General features: G+C 39.7%; 2 protein-coding genes across 4 annotated transcripts; one reads left to right on the top strand and one right to left on the bottom strand.

Moving 5' to 3' along the window:
- Nucleotides 17924–21229, top strand: LOC109949109 (golgin candidate 5-like). 2 transcript variants are annotated; one of them, XM_020563479.1, is made up of 6 exons: nucleotides 17924–18132; nucleotides 18272–18520; nucleotides 18953–19024; nucleotides 19702–19776; nucleotides 19927–20041; nucleotides 20814–21229. In XM_020563479.1, the coding sequence occupies exons 2-6, from the start codon at nucleotides 18467–18469 to the stop codon at nucleotides 20843–20845; spliced, it is 348 nt and encodes a 115-aa protein (XP_020419068.1). In that variant the 5' UTR covers nucleotides 17924–18132; nucleotides 18272–18466; the 3' UTR covers nucleotides 20846–21229. The 2 variants fall into 2 exon arrangements, 1 of the variants encoding a protein (XP_020419068.1); XR_002271590.1 differs by having other exon boundaries at nucleotides 17925–18132; nucleotides 19927–20182; nucleotides 20814–20847.
- LOC109949222 (golgin candidate 5-like) lies at nucleotides 22912–25474 on the bottom strand. 2 transcript variants are annotated; one of them, XM_020564279.1, is made up of 7 exons: nucleotides 25269–25471; nucleotides 24881–25129; nucleotides 24377–24448; nucleotides 23625–23699; nucleotides 23360–23474; nucleotides 23116–23177; nucleotides 22912–23024 (listed from the first exon to the last, which is right to left on the bottom strand). In XM_020564279.1, the coding sequence occupies exons 2-7, from the start codon at nucleotides 24932–24934 to the stop codon at nucleotides 22959–22961; spliced, it is 444 nt and encodes a 147-aa protein (XP_020419868.1). In that variant the 5' UTR covers nucleotides 24935–25129; nucleotides 25269–25471; the 3' UTR covers nucleotides 22912–22958. The 2 variants fall into 2 exon arrangements, with proteins under 2 accessions (XP_020419868.1, XP_020419869.1); XM_020564280.1 differs by having other exon boundaries at nucleotides 22916–23019; nucleotides 25269–25474.

Raw genomic sequence — 25553 nt, 5'->3', positions numbered from 1 at the left:
ACAAGGGTCAAAGAAGATGAATCCTAACTGGGAGGGTCCTTATATGATCAGCTGGTCCAGGGGTAGAGGAAGCTACACACTTGACACCATGGATGAAAAGGAAATTCCACGGCAATGGAATGCTTACCATCTCTGAAAATATTATATGTAACGCTTCCCCTATCTGCTCAGTCCCAAACAGATGACTGAGCCCAACACATTTGTGAAGAAGAGAAGCAACTGCTGGAAGTTATAGGTTATTTATTCAGTTATTTCCATTCCTGAAGGAGATCTCCATGCTTCCTAAGTGGGGTATCCAGGTCCCTATCCATTTCCTAAAGGGGTAGGATAGTCATACAGTTGCTCATAAGGAGCGTCCTAAGGGAGACGCAAGGCGACGACTAGAAGTGTCCTACGGGAGACGCAGCTCGCAAAGAAGCGTTCTCAGGGATAAGCAAGGTGAGCCAGAAATTTCCTAAGGGAGGTTTCCATGCTTCCTAAAAGAGGTATCTAGGTTCCTATCCACTTCCTAAGGAGGGCAAGATAGTCATGCAGTTGCCCATAAGCATTGTCCTTCTAGAGTCTGAGGACCCTGACACTTGTCGACTTCTTAAGGGAAAATATCCTAAGGGAGATGTAGAACATGCACGGAGTCCCTCAAGAGGGACCTGACACTTGTCAATTTCCTAAGGGAAAACATCTTATAGGATATGCAGAACATGCCCAGAATCCCTTAAAGGGGACCCTGGCACTTATAAATTTCCTAAGAGGGATACATGATCAAGATACTGGCTGGTTACTTAAGTAGTTCACAAGTCAATATGCAAATTGAAGTTGAAAAAATAACTAAAATTTCCATAGCAAGCTGACCAACCGGTCAAGTTCAACAAAAGTAACATGGTTAAACAAGACCAATTATTCTAAACAAGAAAGCTTACTACAAAAGCTAAAAAGAAATAAAGAAGTCTTCATCTACTCCGAGACGCCAGCAGGATACCCATGATCTGAAGCCTCTTCGGTATCCACCTGATCAGTCACGCCTTCAGCAGCTCCACTTGCTTGCTCCGTGACATCTGCTACTATCTCATCAACTGCGTCCTCCTCTACTCCATCCTCTTCAGCTACCACTTCTTGGGCCGCATGCTCTTCAATTCATTCCATGTTCACAGCATTAATTGCATAGCCAGGTGGTTATCACAGCATTAGGGCACAACGTCTCGATGTCTCCGTCCTCAATTGCATAGAAGGGAGTAGTCCCATTTGCGTAGTGTAGGTAGCCCAACTTGGATTTTTCAGCACACTTGTGGTGGAGGCAAAGTCTAGCCAGATGGTTATCATAGCTGAGGGAGATGTTAGCATTCTTACGCTCAAGAAGAAAATAGGCCTCATTTCGACTAGCCAAGTCAACAGCAGAAGAGCTAAGCTCAAAATCTTTCTTGGCAAGGGAGCTTTTAAGCTCAGATATCATTAATGCTGAATCAACTCCACGCTTGACTGTTTGTGACTCAACAGCTGGATCGTGAGCAAACCTCCAGATTCCATCTCTATCCTTAGATTGATGCAAACGACCTGAACTTCGAAGAGGAATATTTGCATCTCTTTGCCTCTCAGCAGGTGAGCTAGATCGGGCACGGGCTATTTCAAGGAGCAGATCATGGTTTTCAAGCTTGTCAGCAGGAGGCTTGAATAGAACATCCTGAGCACTACGCATACCACCACCTTCCTGCTATATACACCAAAGAGATGTTTAACCCTAACAGATGACGAGGGAACAGCTCTTATTTGAGTCTTCTCAGCATAAGGGAGCTTTGGCTTCTTCCTCAATAAAGACACATTCTTCGCCCGCAAAGAAGCAACTTCATCTCTTGAAGACTTGGCAACAACCTTCCTTTTTTGGGGGGATTCCTGTCCGACAAGCAGATCATCAGGGTTAGGACTATTTTGCTTCCATCTCTTAACATTTGGGGAAAGGGGCAACCTACCGACTTCCTCCCGATACTCGCAAAACTTCGGAGGGATATTCAAAGCTTGGCCGACCTTAGCCATGTTCGGCCTAAGTTCCAATTTCTTGCAGATGCCACTCACTACAAGCAAAAGACATAAGTTAATCAGCCACATTTCAAGAAATTCAAATAAAAATAGAGCAGATCAAAACGATAATATGACATACAATTGCAACAGGAGATGGGAACTAGCGGACCATCATCAACATCGCCTTCCCACCATCCGCTGACTTCCAGTACATCATCGTGCCATACGTGGTCTCCTTGACTAAAACTGTCAAACAGCTTGGAATTGTAGATGCGAACTTGAGAGTACTTCTCAAAGCGCATCACTTCAAAAAAGTAGTAGAACTCTCGCACTGTCAACTCCAGCTTAAAGAAACGGCTCAGATTCTCAAAACAAATGATCGCCTGGTAGACGTTCGGAGTACAATGACTCGGAGCACACCCCATAACGTAGAACACCTCCTTAAAAAACTTTGACAATAGGAAGGTGAAGCCCATGGAAAAATAAAAAGGACGAAAGGTGATAATCCTAGCATCTAGATCATTCGCATCCACACAGGGCAGGTCATCAGTGAGACGCTTCACCAACTTGACATGCACATCATCAGGAATGACAGAAGCATAAGTGGCTCGCCACTTTTGGAACTGAGCCTCAATCGTAATGCGATGTAGATTAGCCATGAACCTCTTCTTGTACACTTGGGAGCCTCCCCACAAATACAAAGGCACTTGAGAGCTTGGTGACTTGCTACCATCTTCAGAAGACATGATCAACAACTACAAAGGAAATTTTTTTGCAAGTTAGAATAAATAAAGAAATAAATGGTGGTAGCAAAATAAATAAATAAAACAGCAGCAAAAAAAAGAAAAAGGAAGAGGTTTAGTTTGGAGCAGCCCAAACCGCAGGAGAAGCCTAGTGTGCCTGCCAGCTCTAGCCCAGCTTGTGTCCCGCCCAAGTCCAAGCTCCCTCTAGCCCAGCTCATGCCTCAAGCCCAGCTGTGCACGCATGGCCCATGACGTGCACCTATTCAGCCTAGCCCAGCGCAAGGCCAACCGACTCCAGCACGTCTCCTGGCCCAAGTCCCGCGCATAAGGCCTAGAACGTCTTCAGCTCTAGTGCTTCATTTGAGCCTAGCACATGCAAGCCCGAGCCTGCCAGCTCTTCTAGGCCTCCAACCATGCTCCAGGCCATAAACGCATACCTCTAACCACACCCCATGCCTCACAGCTCCAATTACTTGCTAACAGGCACGCACCTTGCTGCCAAAATTCAAAAGAAAAGAAAAAAAATATTTCAAGTTGAATTACCTTGGATATACGGTGCAGATCAAAATCTCACACAAGCTGGAATAGTTCTCCAAAACTCACTCTCTCTCACTGATGAAATTGGAGGAATAGATTTTTGATGTGAAGAATAATTTGGAAGAGCTCTATATTTATAATGATCAAAATTCTTTGACCTACAAGGAATCACAAACCCTTTCCAATTGGGTGTTCAGAAAATTAGCAAGTCGAATACCTCCTCCACTCAGGAGCCCAAATCCAAGAAGGAAGCCTAGTCCAACAGTCAATCAACATCTCCTACATGCCACCACGTACCATGCAGAAGCTGAGGGGCATTTGTGGGAACCGAATTTTAGCAAAACCCTAGGTCAAATATTTCCTTCCATTTGGGGATTCTTGCCTTGAATTAGGGATTCGATTTTCATAAAATCTGTAATAACCCTGGCCTAAATAAATTTTTAATTATTAATTTATTCAGATAAAAGACTATTTTGCCCCCTGGAATATTTTATTAGTATAAAAGTTGACTTTTGATTCGGTAAGGAATTTAGAAATTTCAATTGTACCATAGCGTAGAGTGCGACGAAACGAGTCCATAGATACGTAGTGGGCTCAAATTCGAGTTGTATCGAGAAAGATTCGATTAAAAATACACTAAGGGTCAAAAAGGTAATTTTGGAAATCAGTATTTTTTAAAACCTTCTCTCTCTCCCTCTGGTTGGCATCAGACCCCTCCTGCGCGGTCACTATTCATCCGACCCCTCTTTGGGTCACAACCGCCGCGACCAGCCACCGTTTTGGGTGGCACCTATCCCAAAAGAACCGGACCACCTCCCTCTTCCCATCCCGACCAACCTCAACAGCTGGAACCACCGGTGCTGACCGAAAATTGAAGAAATTCGAGCTATTTTTGGACAATTTTTGACAGATTTTTCAGAAGCTCGTTCGGGTGCTTCCGACAGCCAAATTTACATTCCAGGTATGCTTTCTCAAGCTCTCGAGATGCTCTAGCTACTGGATGTGTTGGATATGAGAAATTTATGAGTTTTGGAGGGTAAATAAGCAATTGAAAATCCGTCGATTTTTTTTATTCCAACCACTTCCGGCCAATTTTCGAGGTAGGTCCAAGAACAAAAGTGACTCAAAATGAGGTTTTACACCTAGGGTAGGAATATTGGCCGGCGCTTTGGAGTATTTCTGGCCGCCGAAATTTGATCTGCACACCCACGCCTTGCCGACGCGTGGCAAAGGTAGTGGGGCCCACATTTCATCCTAGAATGATCTCTTGGTCCTCACGAGCGCGTAGGTACTTTCGGATTCCAATTTGGTTAACGTTTGAACCCCGAACGGTTCTTACCTATTGTGCGATTTTCAGGTTCGATACGTTTGAACCGTTGGATCATAATCAATTTCATATATGTTGACCTAGGCAATTCCAGGATCGTATAGGAGAAGACGGATTGTAAAATAGAGTCCCAGATACTTCGAAAATGCCAACCCTAGGGCTAGGTTTACAGTAATTATTCGATCTTGCGATCGTGGGTAATCCGATCGTTCGATCGAGATCAAACTCTCGGGACATGTGCCCTAGGCATATTTGAACCTTTAGGGACTCTCGAATTTGTGATAGGAGGTCTTGGGCCCCACGGGCCTGGTTGACCAAGTTGACTGTGAGTCTCCCAAGGCAATTATATCTTTTGGGAAGCGTTTAAATGACCAAGTAAACGAGTCCTTACTGAGAATGAGTTATCTAGGCCATGTTGCAGATTAAGTATAGATAGTTATAGATTGCTAATATGCCCAATAGCTGAAAATGACGTATCATGGCCCTTGGTTTTTATCAGATTGTGGCATATATATGTTAAGTATAGTTGAGAATCAATTTATCAGAAAGTTGATATAAAAGTCGGGAAGTGAATTGTGAAATAAGGGAAAGTATTGATATAAGTTTGGAATATGGCTTTCCAAACCCACCACGAGGGTACCACCTAGTTGCTTTGAAATAGTGTCATTTATAAATAATACCTCACGTGTTTTGGAAACCCCTAAATGGTGCAGTGCGAGGATTACGGCTAGGCTTGCGAGGATTGCGGATCGGATAGAAGTGGTATCTCAGAGGCCTGCGAGGATTGCGGTTCGGATAGAAGTGGTGTCTCCGCGGCCTGCGAGGATTGCGGTTCAAGTAGACTTGGTATCTCCGAGGCCTGCCAGGATTGCAGCTCGGATAGAAGTGGTATCTCCGAGGCCTGCAAAGATTGCGGCTCGGATAGAAGCGGTGTCTCCGCGGCCTGCGAGGATTGCGATTCAAGTAGGCTTAGTATCTCAAAGGCCTGCGAGGATTGCGGCTCGGATAGAAGTGGTATCTCCGAGGCCTACGAGGATTGCAGCTCATCCTGCGAGGATTGCGGCTCGGATAGAAGTAGTGTCTTCGCGGCCTATGAGGATTGCGGTTCAAGTAGAGTTGGTGTCTCCGAGGATTGCGATGATGGAATTGAGGGTATTAATGGAGTGACGGATCAAGAATAGGGGTACGCCTAGGTGGAGAGAATTTTAGTTTTAAGATGTTCTTAAACTATGACAGGATTTTTAGAACCTGCGCAATATGGTTAAAATCCCTTCAAATGCTTGCAAGAATACAAGGTAATTGTAATATAAGTGCTCATGCAAGGTCGTTGTCCCCAAAGATTATTTAAGTAATCTTTAATTAAAGTAACTCTTAATTAATAACTAAAATAGATTTTATCAAATACTTGAAGTTTATGAATTTGAAAAGATTAAATTAACAGTAAAAGAAATCTAAAAGTTGGGAAATACTAACAGCAAAGAAGAAAAACGTTTTCTTTTAAAAACTAACAAGTTGGGAAATCACCGTTACAATCCTATGCAATTCTATCAATTGCTTATGAATTTCCACATATATGCTTTGAAGGTTAGGTTTTCCTAATGCATATTTTCATTGTGATGTTCAAGCAAAAACATATATCTAACATGCAATCCGTCTGTGATGTTTGATCAAATATAAACATGCAAGACTCATTAAGCTTTGTGAAAACCCTTTGAAAAAACATGCAACCCTTAAGAGCGTGATGTTCGCCTTAAGTGAACTTACAACTACTAATCACAAGAAGCCATCCTCAATTTCAGGGTGTTGTTCCAACAGAAATTGCATCAAATTACTTGTCTACATATCCTAATGGTGATCAGTCATTACAATAGATAGATAGTTTTAAACGCAGTGATTAATAATTCAAAGCAAACATGCATCCATTCATAAGCAAATTAATGAAATTACATATTCATGCTAAGGCTTATGGCCTTGCCCTAGCAGTTTAAATTAGTTACGCATACTCATAATTAAAATCAAAGAAAATATTATTCGAATGAATAGGAATAAAAACACCTTGAAGTAGAAGCTCTTCGAAAACCCTAGCCAAAGTCTCTGTCTTCCCCAGAATTGCTTAAAGGGAAAGTTCCCAAAATTGCTGTGAGAAAAAACTTAAATACCTCCTAAAACCTAGCTGCCCCATCCCGACTAGGAAACTAAGTTAAAATAAAATGATACTACGATATAAAATCCAAATTGGATTAGGAGAATCTGCCCACAATCTGCCCAGCCACGTTTTGGCCTCAAATCTCTTCCAAATCCCACCCAAGATAGCTTGTTTTAAAGATAAAAATATTTTGAACACTTCTCCAGAAGGCCACGAAACGTCACTATTCCAGCACTGCACACTGCTCCTTTATTTTATTACCAGAAAATAACCGTTTGGTAGAAAAATATGAAATTTCGATACAATCAAGCTAAGTGACTCACGAACGTCCTCCAACTGGAATTACTCCACAATTCATCTGTTTGACCACGTTTTGCTTTGGAAGAAGTCGAAAGCCCTATATTGAAAATACAATTTAAAGTATCAAAATTCTTCCAAAATATTAACCAAAATATACTAAGAATATGGTTAAATATATAATATAAAATCGACTCATCAAAATACCCCCAAACTTAGCTCTTTGCTTGTCCTGAAGCAAAACAAGACTCAAACAAAAATAAAAGCTTAACAAAGTGGACACCTGGCTCAAACTGAACCACGACAAAATTTCTACCTTCAAGTTGTAATCCATAGCAAATTTTAAAAACTGGAACATCTTTTCAATAGATCCAACTAATCCCACCACAAAGTCGAAGCTATTTAGAATCAATTAGAAAAGAATTCACAAGCTTCCTTCGGTGTAACGTGTGCCATCATAGTTAAGGAGACTCGGCTAAAACCCTTACCTCTTATCCCTCTTATTCATACTTCACATACTTATATAATCATTCTCTTCTTTTCTTTTATTTTTTCTTCTTTTTATTTTATTTTTTATTTTTGAGTAATAGTAGTGGTCGTGTAATATCGGTTCCCTTAAGCTTTCGATCCAACCCATGTAGCGAGCTTTAGGTCAATGACTCCCAAATCACTAAGGCTTTAGGGCACTAGGTGTAGAACACCTCTAAGGACTTATTAACTCAAGCTGAAAAGGCTATGGAACCAACTAACCACCCTGCCTCGTGCCAAAACTCTATCGTTTGACTCAAGAATCACTGCTGATTAGGAAGGACTGGCCCGGTTACTAGCAAAGCTTCAGGTGAGGCAATTATTACTTTATAACACATACTGTCTTTATTTTATAAAGAATAAAAATGAGAACACACTTAGACAAAAAGTAAGTATTTCAATCTCACTCCCCACAAACCATGTTGGTGTGATGTGCAAATTTCAAAGTATAATTCTTTAGTGTCTAAGTAATAATAAATAGGAAAGACTCTACTGTGGAATTAATCTTCACCCTGTCTATTTGTTCTAACGTTTAAAATAATCTATGGATATTAACTCAAAAATGAAAATTTTAAACAAGACTTAAAAAAACTAAAAACCTAAAATTTACTTTCCTACCCCAAAACTTAAATCACACATTGTCCTCAAGGTGTGGAAAATAAATAGACGAAATAGCAAAAAGAAAGAAAATACCCTAAAAGAAAAAATAAAAATAAAAACAATAAAAACAATAAAGGCAAGAAAACTAACACACCAGAGAGGTTTGGAGGTTTCCAAAGCAGGACCAGTAGCTGGGACTTGCAAAGCATGCAGACCAACACGGACACATCCCCACGTGTGTCAAATCTAAGCAATTTCTACAATATAAGTGGTGCAGCAGCTGCGGTTGTCATTTGGAAAGATCTAATTGCATCTCCGTTGGTTGCGAGAAAGCTGAAAGTTGCAGACTCCTTCATCTCAACTCTCTCGCTTCTTCATTTTGCTCAGAATTCAAGCCATGTGTGGCTTGCTGGCATTGAGGTGCTCTGAGGACAAGTTGAACGAATAGCAGATCAAAGAAATCGAGGGCGCGCAGTGTCTCTGGCTGGTGAGCTTTGCCTGATTCAACATATTCAACCTTCCAGCTCGCACCAACTCCTTCAACTTGAAACGCTATGCTCGAACAGCAAATCTGAGATCCATATGAGGGTAAGGTGGTCTCCTGAAGTTTTTGGTCCTGGTCTGTGTAGATGTGTGATATGTATAGATGTGTGTTCTTCGTCCCTGCGAGTACTCATTGTGATGTGCACTGTGTAGGAAAGATGCAGATCCAAGAGAGGGCAGTCAACACACAAGCTCAAAGGGCTTGGAATCACATGGGAGTGCGAAAGGTGGATCCATGCTTCTTGTGAGTATAATTTCGAATTCCTTCAAATTTGGTGGTTGTAGATCCGGTAGTAAGAGCTGTACTCAATGTTGAGGAAGGCGGCGGCTAAGAAAACGAGAGAGTCATCTGCTATTGAGAAGAGTTCTTTTGTAACGTCAGCAGCTGATCCCAAGGCGGACAAATCCAACCTTACAGGGGATGCAGGTGTGTCAGATCTGCTGAAGATGAACTTCTTGTCAAGCTGTCTGCTTGCTTCAAGCTAATTGATCATATCCATCATACTGGCGATCTTGATACCTTATCACGTCTTTCATTGGAAAAACAAAGGGAACTAAAATTTCATCAGCTTAAAAAATGAGTAGTTTTTGCTGATGAAACTATTCGAAACTCGTCTGTTGTTGCCCCCTCTTCTACTACTGACTTGGTTAGTCGAAAAGATGCCCACTTTCATCTTGAGTGCAAGAATGCTGACATATTCCTTAGTTCTGACAAAATTCTGGCAAGATTTGGTGCATATCACAAGTCTGCAAAAAAATCCAAATTTGAAGCTATCACAGATGCGTACGAGCTAGGCTACTTGGAATGCACAAATGGGTTTGCTAACTTCTCCGCAATTAAAGACATCGAGGAGCTTTGCCTGACTTGCTCCATGTTCTAAGTGAGCAGGTCAACGTTGCGAACATGGAAGGGGCTGAAGAGATGGTGGCCGAAGATGCGGTAGTCAAAGAGGATGGAGCAGAGGAGAGCGCAGCTGTTGAGATGGTGGTAGATGTCTCGGAGCATGCAAGTGGAGCTGCTAAAGACATGGCTGATTAGGCGGATGCCAAAGATGCTGTAGATTAGGGATCTCATGCCTTTGTATCGGAGTAGATGAAGACTCATTTATTTCTTTTTAACTTTTGTAGTCTGCTTTCTTGTTTAGAATAGTTGGTCTTGTTTGACCATCTTCTTTTTGTTGAACTCGGCTGGTTGGTCACTTTGTTATGGAAATTTCAGTTAGTTTTTCAACTTTAATTTGCATATTGTCTTGTGAATTGCTTGAGTAACCGACTAATGTCTAGGCTGTGTCTTGGCTTTGGCTGTCATGCCTCCCTTAGGAAACCAACAGGAGCTAGGGTCCCCTTAAGGGATTTCGGGTGCCTTTTGCATCTCCCGAATGACGCTTTTATGTGACCATCCTACCTCCCTTAGGAAACAGATGGGAACCTGGATCTCCCTTAGAAAATTCCTAACGCACTTTTTCTTCTCTCGAAGGATGCTGCTTGTGGGCAACTGTGTGACCATCCTGCCTCCCTTAGGAAACGGATAAGGTCCTGGATACCTTCCTTAGGAAATTCCTAGCGCACCTTGCGTCTCTTGAAGGATGATTCTTATGGGTTGCGCGCCCCAAAGGAAGCTGTGTGACCATCCTGCCTCCCTCAGGAAACGGATAGGAACCTGGATACCTCCCTTATGAAATTCCTAGCACACCCTGCGTCTCTTGGAGGATGCTTTTTACCAGCTGCTTCTCCCGAATGACATTTTTGGTTGTTTCCCTACGTCTCCCTCATGACGCTCCTTATGGGCAACTGTCTTTTTTTAATATTTTTTTTAGACACTCAAGAATGAGAACCTGAACTTGTATTGATGTTCATAAGATTTCATCGCTTTATTCAAAATGGAAATAACTGAATAAAGAACCTGGAACTTCCAACAGTTGCTTGTCTTCTTCAGAAATGTACAGGGCTCAGTCATCTGCTTGGAACTAAGCAGATATGAGGAAGCATCATGGGTGATATCTTTAGAGGTGGTAAGCATTCGATTGTTGTGGAATTTCCTTTTCATCCATGGTGTCAAGTGTATAGCTTCCGCTGCCCCCAAATTGGCTAATCACGTAAGGGCCTTCCCAATTAAGATTCATCTTTTTTTACCGTTGTCTTGGCGCAGTAATGAAAGTCTTTTTGAGGATAAGGTCGCCTGGCTGAAATTGTCTGACTTTGGCCCTTTTGTCATAGGAAGATTTCAGTTGCTGCTAGTAGGAGGCAACTCGGACAATGACTTTCTTGCATTCTCCTTCAAGTAAGTCGAGGTTAAGGTTCAACTAGTCAGAGTTCTGATCAACACTGCCCACCTCAAGGCTTATGGAGGGGACAGTGATGTGAGGAGGGATGATCGCTTTCGTCCCATAGGCAAAAGAGAATGGGGTTTCTCTAGTTGATCTTCGCTTTGTGGTGCAATAAGCCCATGGTACTCTAGAGAGCTCAGCTACCCGTCAGCCTGTCTATTGCCTTGCGGATACCTCAGGGTGGACAGGTGTTGCTTGATCTTGTATTTTGCAAAGAAGACGGTGATCTGCTTGCTAATGAACTACAAGCCATTGTCAATAACCAGTGATTGCAGGCAGCCAAACTGACAAATGATGTTTCTCCAGATAAATAGCTCTACGTCGGCTTCTTTGGTAGATGATAGAGCTTCGGCTTCGATCCATTTACTAAAATAGTCTGTGACGACAATCATCATGTCTTTCTTGGTGGGCGCTGGTGGCAAGGGACCTACTAGGTCAATGGCCATGGACTATTCTGCAGATGGTACACTTCGACAGGTAGGTTAGGAACTGGTTTGTACGACTAGTAGCAATCACATCTCCTGACATATTTTGGTGGAGTCGTGGAGCATGGTAGGCCAGAAATAGCCCATGTCTAGAGCCTTCTAGGCGAGTAACTTGCCCCCTGAGTGGTTTCCACACTCGTCGTCGTGAATTTTGCAGAGGACCTTAAGTGTTTGAGGGTACTTTATGCATGTGAAATGAGGGCCGGAATATGATATGTGAATGAGCTTGTCGTCTTGCATGTAGTATCTCAAGGCCTTCTGCTGGACCTTTCTAGCTTCAGACTTGTTGGTTGGCAGATTTCCATTCACCAAGTATCTCATGCCTCTGGTGCACATTGGTCCTTGGACCTAACCTCGAATGGATCGTCGACCTGCTCAGAGTACGAGTTGTAGATGTCTGCGTCTCTTCAGCACGATTTCGTTCTCTCCCCTGCCTGTTTGTCTCTGTCCGACCAGTCTGGGATCTCTTGAAATGCTCATCGGTATGCTTGTAAGTCCTTATCTCCTCATCACGGGATCCAAGGTCAGGGCCTTAATTCAAGTTGATCTACTTGAATAGTTGGTCGCCAACCCTCTGTGTGAGTTGATCAACTAGTGAATTAGGTCCCACTTGATCGCGAGCGTCGGGAATAGAGGTGTGGATCGGGCCCAACGGCGCATGGGCTAGGGCTCTATTAGACGCGTGCACGGGTGCATACGTCCAGTGTGGTTACAAAGAAAGCTATGAATGGATTTGCTCTAAGATCGAGGAATGGCTCGAGAAGATATTGAGGTAGCCGCAAATGGGGATACCATCATCAGTGGTGATGTTGGCCCCTAGGCCTTGCAGTTGCACGACGGAGAAGGCCAAGGGGCAGTGGCTTGGTGCGGCAATTCCAGCAGCTATTTGGTGGTTCACGGAGGTGATTGCAGTTGCGAGGAGTTGGCCTCACAGTTTGGTGGCCGGTCGACTGTACAATAGCCGTTTAGAGAGGTTGTGAGGCTTCCGGAGGTGGTTGGATGACACGGGTAGCCGCGAGGGGGCTGCTGGAATATGCTGGCAGCCATGGGAAGCTGTTGTAAAATGTTGGCAATAGCTGTATCTTGTGGTGGCACCGATGTTTCGGCCGTTCCGGAGTGCGCCGTCATGGTGGTTTTGCTCTTAGGGCGTTTGCTTCCAACCATTGTTGTTTAGAAGGCTTCGATGGATTGGAAAATAGGAGGAACAGATTCCTTGAGCACGCATTGAGTATAACTCGTGCTCTCAATGAAAGCACCAATTTGTGGGAGCGATTTTCGTCCCATGAGAATATTCGTCTAAGATTCAGTCTTCCTCTTCGCTTCTCTTTCTCCCTGCAAAACAATACGAAGTAAAGGACCACACCCAGGGGGTGTTGTCCAAAGACCCTCCGATGTCTAAGTTAGTTCGAGTGTTTGTAGGAAAATAATAGCTAACAAAAAGGGTACAAAGATGTATGAATGGTGTGAACCGGGTGGCCGGAGCCATGTGTGGTGGCCAGAGCCTTGTGTGAGAGCGAGAAAGAATGGTGGCCAGAGCCTTGTTTGAGACAGAAGTTTAGATATACCTCAACCCTTGGTGTAGCCATATATTATAGAAGCCTCGGAGGCTTCAGAAGAATAATTCCACATATGGAAATGAATTATTCTTCCCCGAGATTGACATAATAGGGATTTGATTAAATCAAATCCCTAATTAGGGTAAGAATCGAATAATTGCCAATTAAATCAAACAACTCCCTATTAGGCCAAATAATTCCCAAATTGATTGGCTTAATTATTTGACCTAGGATTCGTAGATATTTTGTTTCCACAAATGCCCAATTGATACTCTTATCACCAGGAACATATTTAGGATTAAGAACCATAATAAGTCTTGATATGCAACCTCATTACAAAGTTCTCATGTCCACTTATATATTCCCAGGACTATAGTTGTTTTACAGTTATGATAATATACTAAATATCATGGTTGAAAACAACTGGTCTTGCCCATGAATAAGTTAATTAGTTACTACATAAGATGTCCTTAACATTAATTACCATATAATAATTAGTTGGCTTTGAGGGCATACTACTAACATAACTTCGACTACCAAAATTTTTAATTAAATGATCACCAAGGGAGAAGTTTTTTGGATGACATTTATTGCTTTCAGCAACACTGATCTCTATCCTCCAATTTAAGAAATCCAGTAGCACTTTTTTCATTGTTGAGACATATATACTTGGCCGAGTAACGATCAAACTATGAAAATTAGAACAGGAAAAAGCATGTCAAAACCTAGAGGAGCAAGAAAACATACCAGAATAATGTCATCTCTAGTGGCAAGAGCGAGTATGTCAGCACAAGATACCACTCCTGGACAGACATTTTCAAGTACCTTCTTGATCTGATCAATTTTATCAAATCCCTTCAAGGTCTTGTTTGGCACAGCCTATTTCTGGAATGATTTTTATTCCTATTGCCTTCATCCAAGAGGACTAAAGCATCACAACCCTGATTCAAAATCCCCACAACATTAAGAAAGAAAGATGGAATTAGACAGAAAGCCAAGTAAGGTTAATATAGCTTAACGAAGGGAATATTATAGCCCAACTAAGGTTAGAGCCAAAATACTCAAAGAATGAAAACTCATACCTAGTAACATGCATGACCAGAATAGTAGCTTAACATTCCCACATAAGAATTTTCAAATTCTCAAGTGTAATAACCCAATCCTAAATTAATATTTAATTAATAAAATATTTAAGTAAAAGCCAACTTTACCTTGAGAATATTTTAATGGGTTCAAAGTTAACTCCCCCCCGACTCTCTCTCTCTCTCTCTCTCTCTCTCTCTCTCTCTCTCTCTCTCTCTCTCTCTCTCTCTCTCTCCCTCCCCTCGGTGCAGGGACACGCTTCTCGTCATCGATGCGCCGTCGTCAGACCACCTCAGGTCACGTCATTGGTCCCAAATGAACAGCGTTGAGCTCCTCTACCGGACCCACCCAATTTCTAGGCCGGAAACCTCGAGAAACTGCGGCGGTGGAGACTGGTAGTTTCGCCAGTTTTTCGACTTTGTTTTCGACGGCTCCGGTGACAGTTTTCGTCTAATCAGGTATGTATTTTCATCCCCTCGTTGTGTTCTGGTTGTTTTGGTAGGTATTGAGAATCGATTTTGGGTTTTTGAAACTCGATTTGAAACATAGGAATTTCGATTTTTAAATTGGTTTTCCGGCCACTTCCCTGCCAAATTGGAGGTCGGCTTAGTTGTATAAGTTGCTCCACAATGTCCTGATCACATGGGTATAGGTCTTGACCGGGATTTTGGAGATTTTATGATGGTCGAAAATCGCTTTGGACACCCACGCCTTGCTAACTTGTGTGGCGGCATGTGGGCCACTTTGTGGCAGGTATTTAAGTCCAAAAATGATCCTCATGTCATCCCTAGCAAGACAATATGCTCGAATTTGAATTTGATTATCGTTTGACCGTCGATTGGATATCGTATTAGGCGTTATCTAGGTTCCATATGTTCGGACCGTTGGATCGGCTTCATTTTCAAATGTGTTGATCTAGGTATCTCTAGGATTGTGTAGGAATTCGCGGATTGTGAATCGAGTCTTGGATGCTCCGATTCAATGACTTAAAATTTGCGTTAAACGATAACCGTCAGATCGTGCGATCGCGAGTAGTCCAATCGTTAGTTTCTGACCAAACTTGAAGGACATGTATAGTAAACCTTGTTGAACCCATAGGAACTCTCGAATCGAAAATCGGAGGTCGTGGGTCCTGCGTGCCCGGTTGACCAAGTTTGGGGAGTTTGATTCCTCAGTTGACCGAAAGTCTTCTTAGGTAGTTTCATCCTTCGAGAAGTACTAGAATGATCTTTTAAACGAGGCTTGTTTGTTATGTAGAGTATTTTGATTATGTTTGGATTATGAGATTATGTTATAGTATTTTATGGTATTCTTGGGTATTATTTTGATATTCGAAGATTATGCATTATTGAAAGTGATGAAATCTCTAAGGGTTATTATTTATTTATTTATGTATTTATTATTATTTTTATGATTATTATTAAAGTATCTGGACTGAGTGTTAGATTTAATGTTTATGAGTTACTATGTAATCGCTTTTACTTTCTAAGGATATTATATTGTGTTTAGTTGTGAAGAGTTGGGAATGGTTTGTTAATCGGATTTCGATGTGAATAATAAATTAACTAAATATCTAAGTACATGTCTATATTAAATATATATACCCAGTGGTATGAAAATGATGAATTATGGACACTAGTTGTCAACAATATGTGCTGTAAATTTAAAGTTAGTTGAGAACTGATTTTTGGAAAGTTGAGAAAATAGTTCAAATATGGATTTGTGGAACAAGGGGAATTTTATGATAAGTTTCAAAATATGGTTTTCAAACCCACCACAGAAGTACCCCTCCAGTTGCTTTTGAAACAGTTTTGTCATTTATGACAGTGCCCCATGAGTTTCGGGGACGCTTGAACTATGTGGTGCGAGGTTATACGCTCTTGGGCTGACTACATGTCCCCTGAGTTCTGCGAGGATGTGCGGCTCAGGTTGACAAAGTGTCCCATGAGTCTTGTAAGGAATGCGGCTCGGGTTGACAAAGTGTCCCCTGAGTCTTGCGAGGAATGCGGCTCGAGTTGACTTTGTGTTTCCGAGGCCTACGAGGATGTGTCGCTTATGTGACACTTGGAATTGACGAAATATTATTGGAATCGATGGATCATGAATGGGGGTACGCCTAGGTGGGGAGTACTTGAGTTTTGAAATGTTTTAAACTAAAATTGATGATTTTATTTTGGTACTAATTGGTGAAGGTTTTAATATATGTTTTCCAACTTATGAGACATGAATTGAGAGTTTTCTAAGTTTTAAGGATTTTAAATAATTTACAATTATTTTCTTAAGTGATGAATTTGTTTTTATATGTGAAAGAGGGAAACATATTTTATTTAAATTGTTGATATTGACATTAAAGTTTCACGTGGTAAATGCTATTTTAATAATTTTCTCATTTTTCTACTTATAAATAATAAGTTAATTATATATATATATTTATGCACATGTGGGATGAGTAGAAGAATGTTCTAACCTCAATAGCCCTTGATTGAGTTTCAGTGGATTGACTTGAATTATTTATGAAGGCTTCTCGATTTTATTTGATTAAATTATCTTTGGTTACTTACAATTTATATAGAAAGAACTACATATGGCTTGATCCCTTAGTAAGAGTACGTAGGCAACCTAGAGCTATTAGGTGCAGCCACAAGATCAAGTGTTGAAAATTTGTTTAGTTAAGTTATTTTGGAACTTGATAACGTATCTATGTTGTTCTAAGAGTTGAGACCAGTGTCAGTTGGTAGAATGATTTATTTGGTATAAGGGGCCTGAAGCCATTCAAAGTTATTTGTTTGATGCATGCTGAACGATTGTGGATATATGAGTTGCATTTTATACAGGTGAAAATTTTGAGTCTTAGAAGGGCAATTTGGTCAAGTGTGGGTGTCGGACACACATATGGTTCGACGCCGATTCCAAAGTGAAATTTGGGTCGAGTCCTGTCATCAAGTGTTAAAAATCATAAAAGAACAATTCGAACTAGAAAACAGAAACTTTTACATTAGATTGAACAACCTAGTTTCAAGATTCATAGAAACCATTAACACTATAAAATTATGAAATTAGATAACCCAGAGCAATAACAACATCAAATTCTGTGAGAAACCCACAAAGATGAAGAAAATGACCATAAAAACTAAAAGAATGAAACCAAAGCGATCAAAACAAACCCATTTTATAGAAACCCACACATATTTAGAAAAGTACCAAAGAATAAAAGAAGACAACCTATTGGAGGTCGGCGATGAAGTTGAGCTTCGAGGTTGAAAGCAATTGCGACTTTAGGCGATTCGAAAGAGAGAGCTAGAAAATGGGGTCGATGGTGGGTTTCACGATTCAGAATACAAAGATGAGAGAATGAGATGGGTTTCGCGAGAGAGGGCTGAGACAGAAAGTGGTGGTGGTCGCAGAGTGATGATGGGGAGAGAGAGAGAGAGAGAGAGTTGAGAGGGAAAAGAAAAAGTGAGAAAAAGTGTTAAGTGGGCAACGAGTATGTATTTATAGATAGTATTTGCAAAATGTGTAGATATAGTACAAAATTTTGCGGGCTATTTCTGAAAATAGCATCTTTTTTTTAAAAATTTGGAACTATCACCTATAAATATAAAATTATTGTACCCTTATTGCTGATTTTTCACAAGTTCAGAAATTTGTTCTCTCAGCTCACACAACTCTCTCTCTCTGGCACAACTCTCTTTCTCTTTGGTATCTGTCTATCACAGCTCTCTGGGTCTCTCTTGGCTCTCTCTATCTTGGCTCTCTCTCTAGCACAACTCTCTGTCTCTCTCTCCAGATCAATCAGAATTCGGATCAACCCCTCATTGTCCGTCTCTTTCCACAAAACCACTCTCTATTCGTGAAACCAACCGCGAATCTCACAGAAGTTTCCTTCTTCAGCTCAAAAAGCATACGCCATGATTTGAATCACCAGGAATTAATCGGACCACCCCAACCAGGTTCATTTCTCTTTTGCCTTTTTCTGATTCGACCTATTTGGAATTGGATCTCGATCAATTTTCAAATTTGATTTCAGTTTTTTAGGTTGGTTCTTATAATTGAATTTGAATTGAATCTGATTCGGTATTTTGTTTAAAGAATGGCGTGGTTCAGTGGGAAAGTCTCTTTGGGGAACTTCCCCGATCTCGCCGGGGCCGTGAATAAGCTCCAGGAGAGCGTCAAGAACATCGAGAAGAACAAGCTGATGATAATGAAGCTGATGTTAAAGGGCAACATCTGAGCTCAGGGGAAAATGCGTCTGACTCTTTAGTGATTGAATTGGAGAAGGTGAAGATGGAGATGAAGATGATGGAAGCTGCATTGCAAGGTGCTGCAAGACAGGCCCAGGTACATGATGAATGATTAGGTAGCATCTTATTTGAGAGCTCATAAGATCACAACCATTTATTATTATCCCTGTTCATTTAGTGGAACACTTGAGACAATACTACTGAACTTCTTGACTGGATTTCTTTAATTTAGAAGCGCTGTCTACATATATCGGAGGTTTATGAAGTTTGCTTAGTTAACCTGAACACCTTTAGTCTTGCAGATGGTGTGTGTCTGTGTCTGTGTCTGTTGATTTAGGAAAATAGAAACATTTTGTATTTCTGTATATGGTAATTAAGTTAAAGCAGCAACAAATACAAGAGAAGAATTATTATACTCTTTCTTCATTGTGGATCTCTCTGGGTGCAGCTATGTTACATTGTTAATGTCTGTTCAATTGTATGTATATCTACAGTTCTGAACGTCTGATATATTTGATTCTTTTTCTAGGCAAAAGCTGATGAGATTGCAAAGTTTATGAATAAAAATGAACAATTAAAATCTGCGATCGAGGATTTGAAGGTATGCATTTTGTAATATTTTTATACCTTCATTTGAGTAGATAAAATAATGGCTTGATCATGCATGTTTTACTTTGATTTTTCACTCTTGGTGTATAATGCACTTGTATTTGCTACCATCTTCCATTTATAACCCAGCATATAGGGAAATCACGGAAATTCTTATAGGGAGGTAGTTGCCCCCGTGGCTTGTCACTGAATGAAGCATCCGTGGAGAATTGTTGGATGAAAATATCTTTGCTATATTCATGCTACTTCCTCTTGCGGGTGGTTTATGTTGAGTTAATATTTAAATTTTAAAATGCATTCTTTTTTCAATTTTGATTTCAACGTTTTCTTCAAAATTGTTTGTGTGTAAATGCAAAATAAAGGCATAGATTCTAATTGGACTATTCATTTTGCCCAAAAGCATTCCTGATGCTTGATCTTTGTCAGTGTAACAATCATGTTATGGAATTATAAGTTTGCACATACAATTTGATGGTTGTCTAATTATATGTTTCATGTTTTGGAAAATTTCTGGTATTTCTTGAAACCAACCATGGTTGACTAGTTCACATTCTCATTATCAATTTTTTTTCTTTCCCAATTTGCTTTATCAGCCATATAGTATTGCGATTTTAATAATTATTTCTCTTATAGATGTTCACATATTAACTGGCGAAAATAATTGAACAGAGAAAATCCAATGATGCAGAAGTCGAGTCACTGCGAGAGGAATACCATCAAAGGGTTGCAACACTTGAAAGGAAGGTAGGTCTTCTCATAAAGTCTTGTTTATAATCGTGCTTGGATTGATCTAGGTGTTATATGTGCCCGTTATGTTTTTGATGAAATTGGTACTTGCCTATTTTTAATTCAGCTCCTGATAATTGGAGGGGCTATGCCAACTTATGATTGCAGGTGTATGCTCTTACAAAGGAAAGGGACACGCTTCGGCGGGAGCAGAATAAGAAAAGTGATGCAGCTGCTCTTCTGAAGGAAAAGGATGAAATAATTAATCAAGTTATGGCTGAAGGTCTCTTTCTGTCCCTGTCTGTCTCTGTTTCTCTTGAGAAGCTCAATATGTTCTACATATTTTGTGCCTCATAGTGAATTTCAACGTAGCCAATGTTCTATTGTGGATGCAAGGAGGGTTTCTTTATGCAACCCTGACAAGGTACGAAGTGAATATAAATCATTCTCAGGTTAAAGTGCTGCCTAGTGTAAGAGTTTCAGATCCAGGTCTTCTACTTAAACCTGACGAACCAAATTTGGTATGAACTACATCTTTGAATCCCTGATTGCATCTTTGAGGTCAAAGCAGAAAAAATGCTAAACTACATACAGTTTAAAAAATAATAATAATAAAAAGTCGAGGTTTTATGAATTAGTTGACTATTCTTTTTATTTATTTATTTAATTTTATACTTTTATACTTTTTGTGAAGTCTTTTTCTCTTTTTTTTTTTTTTTTTTCAAAGTTCCCCTAACTTGGCACAGATGCATGTATGCACGTGTGTACTCAGAACACAAACTCCTTCATAACTCAAAAGAACGGTCGCAAATGTTAGTTTTTAACTTGGAAAAATAAAATAAAATTGAAAGTTACTTTTGGGAAATGTTGAACTTTTAGAATGAATATGACATCAGTGCAGAAGGCTTGATAGTAAATAGAAAATCTATATGTTGGGGGTTTTCTGGCTAGCTAAAAATCTGTGAGAAATGATGAATCCATCTGATTGCAGCCTATTTAATGTTTAATACCTTCATTAAAAAAAGGTTGTTGACAGTGCTTTGACTATCTTGCAGATTATAATGGCAAAACCAGCAGGTGGCCTTAGTGAGAGAGATCAGCATACAGGGATGGATGAGGACTAATTTTGTGTGTATGACAATTGACTATCTTTGCTTGTATTGCTCTATGTTAGGGATCTTTTGTTCCATTTTAGTAACAATTTTGTTTAGGAGAAAAAAGAAAAATATTGCAGTTCATGCTTTGTAAATGCCACTCTTCTGTTATGATGGACACGTGGTATGCCCTTGTTGGGTAGGTTTTGGATTGAAACCATGGTCGAGTGCTTGAGCCATGTTTAGTGTGAAGCTTGAATGGATTTTCTTTTCTGTTGTATTTGGCCCTTGTCTTTTCAAGCATGCCAAAAATCATCCTAGTTTTGTAATATGTGGTTTGTGTCCAATTAATTTACTGTGGACCTTGCATTTTTGTACCCAATATTTGATAGCTGCCTTCTTTTGAACGAAGATTCATTGAGGGAGAGAATTACTTTCCTTTTGAATATGAATCGATGTGCAACTCCAACTATCATTTCAAAGGTCAACATCAATTCATGCTAATATAAGGATGGATAACAATTGTCGTGTCCATGAGATTCGAATTCAGGATTACTTTTCAACGAAGTGGAGACTCTGTTATTAGACCAAATGGCCATTGACATACGATATAATAGCAATATTAGGCCAATACATGTACACTATAGAGGCAATATTAAAGCAATATAACCACAATACGATAGCAATAGTATTACAATATCACCTATAAAAATATAATTATTGTCCACTTATTGCTGATTTTTCACATGTTCAGAAATTTTGTTCTCTCTTAGCTCACTCGGCTCTCTCTCTGTGGCACATCTCTCTCTCTCTCTTTGGTATCTGTCTATCGCAGCTCTCTATCTCTCTCTTGGCTCTCTCTCTCTCTCTCTCTCTAGTGCAACTCTCTCTTTGCTCTCTTTCTGTAGCGCAGCTCTCTCTCTGTCTCTCTCTAGCTTCGTTCTGCCTCTTTCTCCCCTTATTCGCTCTCTGTCTCTTTATTCATACCTTCCTTTTTTTGTAAATTATTTTTTAGTTGTTATTATTTTTTAAAATAATTTCTTACAATGTCTTACGATGCAATTATGATGCACCTGACTGCCTGTTTTTGAAAGGTATGTTGTTTCTTTCTCCTCCTCGTCTTCTTTTTGAATGCAATATGGCCCAAACCGTAAACCCATTGATGAGCCGTAGTCAATATACATACACTAGAGAGGCAATATTAGGGCAATATAATGGCAATACGATAGCAATAGCATTACAATATACATGCAATACGATGGCAATATGCATACAATATGTATACAATACACAGGCAATATTAGTACAATACACAGGCAATAGGACAGCAATATTAAGTCAATCTACATACAATACACACACATCCATTACAGACTACAATTTAGACATGAAAAATAAATCGCCACCGAACCCAAGAAGCAAAAATTATTTCTTTCATAAAACTTGACAATTCAATTGTTATTACATAGTCAACCAATCTTTGCTCTATTACATACATACTTCCTACCAATAATTATAAATAAGGGAGAGCTCACAAATTCTACTAATTTGATCTTAACTTCATCAATTTGTTCTTCGTTGTATGAGTTAGCTCTCCCTTCTTGCACATTTTCCAACTTGTTCTGTTGTCCTCCCGGGTAGCAATATCAGCAACAACAGGTTATCTACAGATCTGAAATCATAACTGCACATGATTCTCAATTAGCAAAGAGGAAAACCATTTTCTTTTATATGTGACAGTTTTAAAATTTTTGGAGAGGGATGGTATTTTGACAAAAAATTATAAAATGGGTGGTATTTTGAGCTATTTCCCTATAAACTATTATAATAATGTTCCTGGGTTCAAATAGTTTACTGTTTTAAGATATTATGAAATTGACTACTAAGAAAGCAGGTGACATAAAAACAGAAAAATGATCAAGAAATCCTTTGTGGGATAATCCATTATCCAATATGGAAGCTTTCGGCCAAGCAGCTTTGAGAAAAAAAGGAAAACAAGTGCTTCATCAATTTATGTGCTGTAACTTCAATGTCATTTCAAATTTTATGATGACTGAAAGAGTTGTCTTTATCAAACGAAATCAGAGAACCACAATTTTAAAGATTCTAACATAAATGAATTACCTGAAGTTTAGTAATCAACCCTTTCTTCTCTTCTTCAAACTCTCTGATCTAGTATTCAGAGAAAAAAATATAAGAATACCTAGCAGAGAAAGGATTAAAAAATGACAAAATCAGACAATGAATAAACCGGCTAGCATACCTGAGCCCTTAATTTCCTAATCTGTCCTTCTTGAGCAGCCTGCTTTTTTGAAAGCTCTTCACCTGGTACATAAAAATGCAAAAATGAAGGGATTTCCATAATTATTGATATGATTGCATAAAGAAACCCTCCTTGCATCCACAATAGAACATTGGCTACGTTGAAATTCACTATGAGGCACAAAATATGTAGAACATATTGAGCTTCTCAAGAGAAACAGAGACAGACAGGGACAGAAAGAGACCTTCAGCCATAACTTGATTAATTATTTCATCCTTTTCCTTCAGAAGAGCAGCTGCATCACTTTTCTTATTCTGCTCCCGCCGAAGCGTGTCCCTTTCCTTTGTAAGAGCATACACCTGCAATCATAAGTTGGCATAGCCCCTCCAATTATCAGGAGCTGAATTAAAAATAGGCAAGTACCAATTTCATCAAAAACATAACGGGCACATATAACACCTAGATCAATCCAAGCACGATTATAAACAAGACTTTATGAGAAGACCTACCTTCCTTTCAAGTGTTGCAACCCTTTGATGGTATTCCTCTCGCAGTGACTCGACTTCTGCATCATTGGATTTTCTCTGTTCAATTATTTTCGCCAGTTAATATGTGAACATCTATAAGAGAAATAATTATTAAAATCGCAATACTATATGGCTGATAAAGCAAATTGGGAAAGAAAAAAAATTGATAATGAGAATGTGAACTAGTCAACCATGGTTGGTTTCAAGAAATACCAGAAATTTTCCAAAACATGAAACATATAATTAGACAACCATCAAATTGTATGTGCAAACTTATAATTCCATAACATGATTGTTACACTGACAAAGATCAAGCATCAGGAATGCTTTTGGGCAAAATGAATAGTCCAATTAGAATCTATGCCTTTATTTTGCATTTACACACAAACAATTTTGAAGAAAACGTTGAAATCAAAATTGAAAAAAGAATGCATTTTAAAATTTAAATATTAACTCAACATAAACCACCCGCAAGAGGAAGTAGCATGAATATAGCAAAGATATTTTCATCCAACAATTCTCCACGGATGCTTCATTCAGTGACAAGCCACGGGGGCAACTACCTCCCTATAAGAATTTCCGTGATTTCCCTATATGCTGGGTTATAAATGGAAGATGGTAGCAAATACAAGTGCATTATACACCAAGAGTGAAAAATCAAAGTAAAACATGCATGATCAAGCCATTATTTTATCTACTCAAATGAAGGTATAAAAATATTACAAAATGCATACCTTCAAATCCTCGATCGCAGATTTTAATTGTTCATTTTTATTCATAAACTTTGCAATCTCATCAGCTTTTGCCTAGAAAAAGAATCAAATATATCAGACGTTCAGAACTGTAGATATACATACAATTGAACAGACATTAACAATGTAACATAGCTGCACCCAGAGAGATCCACAATGAAGAAAGAGTATAATAATTCTTCTCTTGTATTTGTTGCTGCTTTAACTTAATTACCATATACAGAAATACAAAATGTTTCTATTTTCCTAAATCAACAGACACAGACACAGACACACACCATCTGCAAGACTAAAGGTGTTCAGGTTAACTAAGCAAACTTCATAAACCTCCGATATATGTAGACAGCGCTTCTAAATTAAAGAAATCCAGTCAAGAAGTTCAGTAGTATTGTCTCAAGTGTTCCACTAAATGAACAGGGATAATAATAAATGGTTGTGATCTTATGAGCTCTCAAATAAGATGCTACCTAATCATTCATCATGTACCTGGGCCTGTCTTGCAGCACCTTGCAATGCAGCTTCCATCATCTTCATCTCCATCTTCACCTTCTCCAATTCAATCACTGAAGAGTCAGACGCATTTTCCCCTGAGCTCAGATGTTGCCCTTTAACATCAGCTTCATTATCATCAGCTTGTTCTTCTCGATGTTCTTGACGCTCTCCTGGAGCTTATTCACTGCCCCGGCGAGATCGGGGAAGTTCCCCAAAGAGACTTTCCCACTGAACCACGCCATTCTTTAAACAAAATACCGAATCAGATTCAATTCAAATTCAATTATAAGAACCAACCTAAAAAACTGAAATCAAATTTGAAAATTGATCGAGATCCAATTCCAAATAGGTCGAATCAGAAAAAGGCAAAAGAGAAATGAACCTGGTTGGGGTGGTCCGATTAATTCCTGGTGATTCAAATCATGGCGTATGCTTTTTGAGCTGAAGAAGGAAACTTCTGTGAGATTCGCGGTTGGTTTCACGAATAGAGAGTGGTTTTGTGGAAAGAGACGGACAATGAGGGGTTGATCCGAATTCTGATTGATCTGGAGAGAGAGACAGAGAGTTGTGCTAGAGAGAGAGCCAAGATAGAGAGAGCCAAGAGAGACCTAGAGAGCTGTGATAGACAGATACCAAAGAGAAAGAGAGTTGTGCCAGAGAGAGAGAG

This window comes from Prunus persica, chromosome G5 (genome assembly GCF_000346465.2).
Source record: "Prunus persica cultivar Lovell chromosome G5, Prunus_persica_NCBIv2, whole genome shotgun sequence".
NCBI classification, from domain to species: Eukaryota; Viridiplantae; Streptophyta; class Magnoliopsida; order Rosales; family Rosaceae; genus Prunus; species Prunus persica.
This window is presented reverse-complemented; position numbering and strand designations above follow the sequence as displayed.